General features: G+C 40.2%; 2 protein-coding genes across 2 annotated transcripts; both read right to left on the reverse strand.

Annotated features, from left to right (window-relative positions):
* Positions 1-1,163: 1,163 nt before the first annotated feature.
* Positions 1,164-4,666, reverse strand: LOC141818279 (wall-associated receptor kinase 3-like). The gene is made up of 4 exons (XM_074705800.1): positions 4,587-4,666; positions 3,970-4,244; positions 3,675-3,845; positions 1,164-2,344 (listed from the first exon to the last, which is right to left on the reverse strand). The coding sequence occupies exons 1-4, from the start codon at positions 4,664-4,666 to the stop codon at positions 1,164-1,166; spliced, it is 1,707 nt and encodes a 568-aa protein (XP_074561901.1).
* Positions 4,667-4,700: 34 nt separating this feature from the next.
* On the reverse strand, positions 4,701-5,039 carry LOC141818280 (uncharacterized). The gene has a single exon (XM_074705801.1). The coding sequence runs from the start codon at positions 4,944-4,946 to the stop codon at positions 4,701-4,703; it is 246 nt and encodes an 81-aa protein (XP_074561902.1). The 5' UTR covers positions 4,947-5,039.
* Between the last annotated feature and the right edge of the window lie 3,372 nt (positions 5,040-8,411).

Here is an 8,411-nt window from a genome sequence, read left to right on the forward strand (position 1 = left end):
TTCTTTTTGCTTTGTTTGAGCTTTTATGCATACTTTTCAATTTTGATGTATAATATATAATAATGGTAGTAGAATTTTCTTGTTTCCATCTCACATCATGGGAATAAAAAAATTGTACTTTTAGAGCTAGAAACACTCTACGAAGATGATATTTTTACCTTGCATAGTCAATTATCAATGCAACCTCTCAAGCATTTTATGAGCATCTGACTCAAGCATTTGATGAGCATCTGACGGGACAGGATGCAGGATCTCCTCTGCACTTCGTGTGCCATCAATGGCTGCTACTTGTAAGGGTGGAGCAAATCCTGAGTTGGCTGATCGAAATAAAAAAAAAAACCCTTTGGGCTATCTTCATCTTTCTTACACACGATTTTCTTTTCTCCTATTGTAAATCCGAGCTACAATTCCTCCTCAACGCCGTTGTCCCCCGGGCTAAAGCTCGGATAGGACAATAAGTGGCTCTGCCCTTGGCTACTTGAACTTTATCAAGTTGTTTTAACTGGTCTGCTTTGTCCTTCATCGTAGGCCTTTCTTCTCCCTTCACACTCAAGCAATGCACCACGAGCTGTCTAATCATTTCAATAAGCTCTGTGTCTCCTTCACTTGTCATTTGATTGTCCAAAGTTTTCCTCAAGTCGATATATATATCCTCCTTAACTAGATGCAAGACTCACTCTTCTCCATATTCTTTAAAGGTGTTTCAATGCTAATGAAGATTAAAAGCATTGTTATTAACTATGTGAGGTGTGAGGTATGATAGTTTTTAAAATATTTATGTGAAACCACCCAAACTTGAGAGATCACTCAAAGCAAAAGTGAATTGAAAGATCAATCTGCATACTTGCTCACATCAAACCAATTTATTTTAAAATTTAAATGACAAAGCAATCAAATAAGAATCAAAGAGAACTAACAATGTTTTTCTACAAAGACAACACAAATTACTTTAAATAGAATTTTACATTCAAGAGTGACTCCAAGTGAAGATAATTCTACATAACAACTCACACGAAACCAAATTATTCAGAAAACTAGACTATAAACACACAAATGCAAAGCATTAGAAACTAGAAAACACACATAAGATGATTACATAAATAGGCAAACAAAAACACAAATAAAGTAGAAGCATAACTTGAGCTCATGTCTCTTACTTGATGTTACAGCCAATGTTGGTTATTGCTCCGTCCTGTGAGTCTACTCTCTATATCAAAAGTAGTGTTGAAATCATGATTATCATTCGGCAACCCACTGATCAAGCTCTCCATTTCTTCAGCATTGTGTTGTACTACGAACGGATGTTGATTAAGAGTTCTTAATCCATTTAGCTCCTCAGCCACTTCTCTCATAGTTGGTCTATCCTCTCCCTTCAACTTTAAACATTGTTTGATAAGCCTAGTGAGTTCTTGAATAAATTCTATATTAGCTTCCAATTTCACTTGATTGTCAAAGATCTCTGAAACCCTATTCTGATTCTCCAACATGGTAAAAGTCGACACCAAGCTCCTTTGTTCTTCAGATTCTTCAAAATTAATAGCCTTCTTACCTGTAAATAGCTCCAAGAGAACCACACCAAAGCTATAAACATCACTTTTATGGGTCAATTCATATGTCACTAGGCACTCTGGATCAACGTAACCATGAGTGAATTGTAACAATGTAGCAAATTGTTCCTCCCCCTTGGGAATCAACTTTGAAGCTCCAAAGTCTGAAATTTTAGCAATGTTATCCACATCTAAAAGTATATTAGATGATTTCACATCTCCATGAATGATTTGAGGAGAAACTTTTGAGTGCAAGTAGTCCAAAGCATCAGCAGATTCATAAGCAATCCTCAGTCGAGTATCTAAGAAAATTGTAGCTCTGTTCTCATTTTCATGAATTAAATGAAATAATGTTCCATTCTGGACAAACTCATAGACCAACAATGGCATCTCCATCTCCAAACAACAACCCAAGAGCTTAACTATGTTGACATGGTTAACATCTGATAAAATAAGTGTCTCTGTTCCAAATTGTTTCTTCAAGTCCTCATTAATAATCTTAGGTTTCTTTATGGCAACAACATCTTGGTTTTCCAAAACTCCTTTATACACAACTCCGTTTCCTCCTCTCCCAATAATATTTTTGTCATCGAAATGATTGGTTGCCTTCTCTAATTCTTTGCTTCCAAATATTTTAAATTTGTTGAGGCTTCTTCCTAGCTTCATCCTTTCCTCTAATTCATGACCTCCATATTGTTTGAAATATTTTCTTTTCATCTCTTCTAGTTTTCGTCTTTGATACACTATATAGAGACACATAAGGCATAGTAACAAAATGATTACACCACTGCAAGCACCTGCAAGGTCATCATACATACATATCATCTTTATGTTATTATTTTTTTCATATTAAATTTTGATGATTTAATTGATATATATATATTTTGACGTCTATATATGGGTATGTGTCAGTGCTTGCCTAAATCTCCCACAATTCATAAGTTATTAGCATGCTTGGGCCGTGTAGAGGCTATGAAAGCAAAGGCAAAGGTCTTATAATGAGGAGTGCTTGTCACCTTGGTGTGTTATAAGTGGATGCTTATGTACTTCTACCTTGAGATCTAGATGAAAATTTTCTTATATGGATTCACAGTGGAAGTGAGAAGTGAGTAGTGAGTGAGACTCTTTGTGTAATATGAATGATTGTGTTGTAGGATGACAAATGTGAGGATGTTGCATTTATGTAATGATGATCTATTTGCGTGGTGTCCATAATGACTTGATATTCGATGAGCATACAAACTTTGCTATGCACCAATGAAGTGTCAATGATCACAATAACATGCATATTTCAAGATTAATATCATTCTTGGTCGATGCTGAAAAGGCAAGAAATAGATGTGTGCAACATGTTCTCTATTTAGGATGTCTCCATATGAAAATTATTGCAGATGGTGTCCTATCTCTAAGGATGCATTTTTTTTTCTTGGGAAATATCATATTAATTTGATATTTAATGGAGAAAGGTAATCCTCTCGCAACATCAAGTGAAATATCAATTATTGGAAGTGATCAAGCTACACATACAAGAGATGAATTCCTTAGAGAAAATATAATGATACTAATTAGGATCTTGGTTCATTGACAAAAGGAAAACGCTAACGAGCTACACAAGGAAATAATGTGAGTTCAACTTACAAAGAGATGACAACAAACTAATCGAACAGTCGAAAATAATTAGTGGTTAAGGGATTCAACCAAAAGAAAGAGGTTGACTTCGAGATGAGTTTAATGCATGATATATATATTAGGCACAATGGATAGCTAGCTTGAATATTACTATTAAGCAACTAATTAATGTGAAGATTGGGCCTTTCCATTAATTACAACACAGAGGAAGAGAGATTTACTTGAGCTCGAGGGACAAGGAGGTGGATGATTAGAGATGAAATGACGATCCTTTAATACTGCAGTGGATATATTTTTTTAATTTGAAAATTTGGAGGTCACTTTGAAAAAAGATTATAGGTGGAATTAAAGATTTATTTGATTTAAGCTTACACACAGGGAAACAATTTTATATATAAGAAAAACTTATTTTGTTCCTAATTTTCCTTTCTAAGAGACATAACTTAATTAATATGTTATGTTAAGATTTGGACAAGGACAAATAAGAAAGCTTCTTACCTATAGCCACCTTGACTGTTAAGGGAAGTTTCTGAGACCGTTCTGGGATGCATGTTCCATCGTAAGCGTCACCGTGCGTGCCTTCGGGGCAGTGACAATTATAATTACCGGGCAGGTTCTGGCAGATGCCATCTGAGCATGGATTTGGTTGCAGATCGCATTCGTTGATGTCTAAAATTGAAGTACAAAATTAAAGCAATTCAGTATTAGACACCATCGCAGGTAGAAATTAAAGGCAAAACATAATTGAAAGCAGAATAATTATAAATTAAATTGATTGGTATAGACGACAGACCTTGGCATCCGTTGGAGACGTAAGGATTGCCTTGGTATCCTTCGGAACAGTTGCAGAGATAACCAGGACCATTGGAGGAGTCGACACAGTCGCTGTGAGCACTGACGCAGACATAAGAGCTTTGGTTGCGCTTAGCTACCTCACAGGTCTCATTTCCAATGGCCCAGTCCAAAACTACCGGCACCATGCCATCACCGTTAATTTGCATCAATTGGTTCGTGGTGATGTAAGATGTATTAAACTGGAACGACTCTGCCTCCAACAAGACGGCGTAGCTGCAATTGCTAAATCTCCAATGTTAGAATATTAATATAATATATATTAATATTATTATGTAAATCGGTCTATATGACTCGGTATTATGTTACCCGGTCTATGTGACCCGGTCTAAGAAATATTACCTATATATATGGCTATAACCTGTATTATTTCATCAATTCAATTAATAAAGTTATTCCGACATGGTATCACGATTTCGTTCCTTGCGCGAGTGCGATTCTTTCCCTTCCTGACCGCGCCGCTTCCCTTCCCTCTTCCATCGCCGCCCTTTTGCTGCTCAAAGAAGACACCTCCTGCCCCTCCGGCGCTTCCTTCTTCCTCACGGCCGAGCAACGTACATCTCTCCCACGCGGCCGACAACACTATCGCGGATAGCAGGGACAGCGGCGCATCGCACAATGGGAGAAAACAAGGGCATTCGGTGTGGGAAGGAAGCCTCTGCTTAGGGTTCCTCACCTCCGTGCTGTGAATTGTCTATCAAAGCTCTTCCGCAGATATTCCACCAGTTCATAAAGAACAAAATGACGGTGGATGCCCTGTAATCGAGAAGGAGGATAGATTTCTAGAGCTTCTAAAAGCCTCAATTCCACTTCAACCTGCGATTGCTCCTTAGGCAAAGAGGAAACGGAGGAAGGCGGCTCCTGGCCGGTCGAGTGGATCGAGAGCCCGTCTTGCTCCTCCTCGCCGGCCGCCTTCATCTCTATCGATCCTTCTTCTCGCTCCTTCACTATCGTCTTCTGCTCTGCGCTGGCAACCGACGAGGGTTCGGCGGCGACACCACGACGACGCCCTCGCCGTGGTCTTGATTGGGTTTTGGCTCCGTCTCATCGGGCTCGGAAAAAGGGATTATAACGTTTTGCATCAGAACAAGAAGGGTGCGGCAGGCGAAGGGTTAGAGTTCAGGTGGTTCGGCGCCGAGTTTTGGAAATTGGTTGTGGAGCCAGCAGATGCGAGCAAGAGGCACCACATCTAGCTTGCTCGTAGCATCCGTGGAAAACTAGCAGCATCTTTGATTTTTTTTTTTTCTCTCTCCATCACCAAGCAATTGCTTTCATTATTTTGGAAGTTTCAAGATTCCAGTGAACAAAGGGCTAGCAGCATCTTTGGTTTTTTTTTCTCTCTCCATCACCAAGCAATTGCTTTCATTATTTTGGAAGTTTCAAGATTCCAGTGAACAAAGGGAGGTTGTCGGAAAACTAGCAGCATCTTTGGCAGCAGCATCTCTGGTTTCAGCAGCAGCCGTGTGAGATTTCTGTGGAGCGGGCCGCTCTCTGATCGCATTTGCCGTGTCCTGTTCGTGCAGAGAAGATACTGCCGTCAACTCACCGCAATATTTCATCTCTGGGTTTTCTTCCACTTGCTGTCAAGGGCTCCAAATCTACTTTATGTCTCTCAATATGGATCGTGTTAATGCTTGCAAGGATGCTCGATCGGACAAATCTGCTAGATGTCGTCGTTGTCCGAATGCTGATCATGCTTACACTCATTGCCCGAACATTGAGTGTCGTTATTGCCACAAAAAGGGTCATGTCCGTCAGAACTGCCCAAAACTGAGTCGCATATCCTCTACAGTTGGCTCTTCCTCCTCCATGGCCGCCGTCACAAATGTTTTGCAGTCGCCTCAGTCCACTACTCCCACCCTTATGGATATCTATAAACTGCTCACTCAGGTTTTATCTACTAATCCTTCATTAGCCACCACATCAGGTAACCAACAATGGTTCTTAGATTCTGCATGTTGCAACCATATGACCTCTAACATTAATTTATTACATTCTCTAAAACCTCTCACCACTTCGCCTCCCATTCACACTGCAAATGGTGCCCCCATGGATATCACACACATTGGTCATGCCACTTCACCATCTCTCCAAGATGTCTACTACATTCCCCATTTAACATTAAACCTTGTTTCTATTGGTCAGTTGGTTGAGCAGGGACTTACTGTTATTTTCACGTCTTCTGGTGTACAGGTTCAGGATTCGCAGACGGGCCAGATTCTTGGGACGGGGCGCAAGAAGGGTCGCCTGTTTGAGCTTTGTTCCCTTCAACCCTTTTCTTCTATCTCTGCTGTCGTTTCTCCTTCTTCCATCTATCAGTGGCATCTCAGACTTGGGCATGCTTCATCACATAATCTCCGATCTCTTGCTGCTAAAGGTTTTTTTGGTTCTATTAAATTTGAATCCTTTGATTGTGTGCATTGCAAGCTTGGCAAACAGCCAGCACTTTCTTTCTCAAATAATCATTCTATTGCTGATAAACCTTTTTCCCTAGTTCACTCAGATATTTGGGGACCCTCTCCTGTTGGTACGTTTAAAGGTTATCGATATTTTGTAATCTTTGTTGATGATTATTCCCGATTTACTTGGATTTATTTTTTGAAAAATCGTTCTGAACTTGCCTCTACTTACTCCACTTTTGCAAAAATGATTCAAACACAATTTTCATGTCCTATTAAAACACTCCGCACTGACAATGCTTTGGAATATAATGATTCTACCTTTCTCAATTTTCTTTCGGCCCAGGGCACTGTTGTTCAGCGCTCATGTCCTTACACTTCACAACAAAATGGTAGGGCTGAACGTAAACATAGGCACATTCTAGATACTGTCGTGCCATGCTCCTTTCTGCTTCGTGTCCTGATCGGTTTTGGGGAGAAGCTCTGCCCTTACTGCTGTCTATACAATCAATCGGATGCCTTCTTCTGTACTTCAGGATGCCATTCCTTACGAGAAGCTCTTTGGTCAGCCACCAGATTACTCCATTCTTCGTCCATTTGGCTGTGTCAGTTTCGTCCATTTGGCAACCTCATACAATGAAGTTAAGTCTTTGATAAATGTTATATGTAAAATACCAAAATAATAAGGGCCTATTTGCAATTATCGTTAAATTAGATTGGGCTGACTAAAGGGTTAATTGGGCTGGAAATTAAATAGGCCCAATTGAGAATAAGTGGTTTAATGTGGTTATTGGATCTGGATCCGACCCGTTAAGCCTAAACCGCCCAATAAGAAACCGATAAAGCCGCGTGTTCCTCTTCCCATTCGCGATTTCTCCCTCTGCTTCACACAGCGATTCCTCTGTTCTTCGCCTTTCGCTCCGATCGCGCGTCCACAGCTGATCTTCGACGGTGCCGGCGACAAGAGGAGGTCACAGAGACAAGAGGCTTCCATCTAGGGCTTGTTTCCTTGCTCGGAGGTGTGCGGATCGGGCAGCAAACAGTGGCACCGAGAAGGAGGAGATCGGCGACGGGGAAGGAAGAAGAGGTAAGTTCGACTTGGATTCTTGGTTTTTAGGGTTTATCGAGCTTAGATATATGGTTTTTGTCGATTTCCATAGGTTTCTTGAGTTTGATCTTGATTCGGTGAGGCTCTTTGGTTTCCACCGCGAGGGGTTGATCTGGATCAGGTAGGCGGCTTTGCCTTGGTTGGCTAGGGTTTCAGAATCAAGGAGCTAGGGCACAGCTTTAACCAAGGTAAGGGTTAGAATGCTTGGTTCATGGGTTTTGGTGTTGATGATCTCGGTTTGTTAATCGGATCCCAGTTGATTGGAATGAATTCTTCCAGATCTGTGTTGGAGCTTGAATCTGGAATCAGCCGGCAGCATTGCTTGGCTTGAGCTAAGGTTAGGGTCTGGGAAGCTAGGTCACGGATCAATCGAAGGTAAGCAATGTTGAATTTCAAGATGCTGCTCTTGATTGGATGAGTAGTAATTTGCCGATGCTATTAATTCTATCATGGATCATTTAGCTATAAATGGAATTAGAAATGTTTTTATGGTTGTTTTTCTGTTAGATTGATGATGCTATATTGTGACACTTTAGCATTTATCACTGTTTGACCTACAGCAGCCGACCATTGTGGTAGTTTAATTGTGCCTACTGCCTAGCTGGTTCTGTTAACAGATGCCTAGCTGGTTCTGTTAACAGATTTTTGGTAGCTTAATTGTACTACAACAGCCGGCCATGAGTTGATTAGGGGCTGCTGATTTGTGGATTAGAATGATTAAACATGAAATTTATTAAGTAATTGGTTAATTTCTGTGAATAGAAATTTAACGGTTCGATTAATAAAAACCAAGTTAGGTTAATCGAATGGATTAAACTAACTTAGATTTGATTTGGGTTTCTTTGATATATCATGACATTTAGGATGCTATTTATC

This window comes from Curcuma longa, unplaced genomic scaffold, assembly GCF_044706935.1.
Source record: "Curcuma longa cultivar G26 ecotype Majalengka, Jawa Barat unplaced genomic scaffold, ITB_CL_G26_1.1 contig_24077, whole genome shotgun sequence".
NCBI lineage: Eukaryota > Viridiplantae > Streptophyta > Magnoliopsida > Zingiberales > Zingiberaceae > Curcuma > Curcuma longa.

Excerpts from the sequence above, each read along its gene's own strand:
- LOC141818279 (XM_074705800.1), bottom strand. The coding sequence starts at position 4,666 with ATGCCCTTGTTTTCTCCCATTGTGCGATGCGCCGCTGTCCCTGCTATC. Across the intron at positions 4,245-4,586 it reads GTCGGCCGCGTGGGAGAGAT|CTACGCCGTCTTGTTGGAGG; the intron begins GTACGTTGCTCG and ends TAGCAATTGCAG. Across the intron at positions 2,345-3,674 it reads AACAGTCAAGGTGGCTATAG|GTGCTTGCAGTGGTGTAATC; the intron begins GTAAGAAGCTTT and ends ATGACCTTGCAG.
- LOC141818280 (XM_074705801.1), bottom strand. The coding sequence starts at position 4,946 with ATGAAGGCGGCCGGCGAGGAGGAGCAAGACGGGCTCTCGATCCACTCG.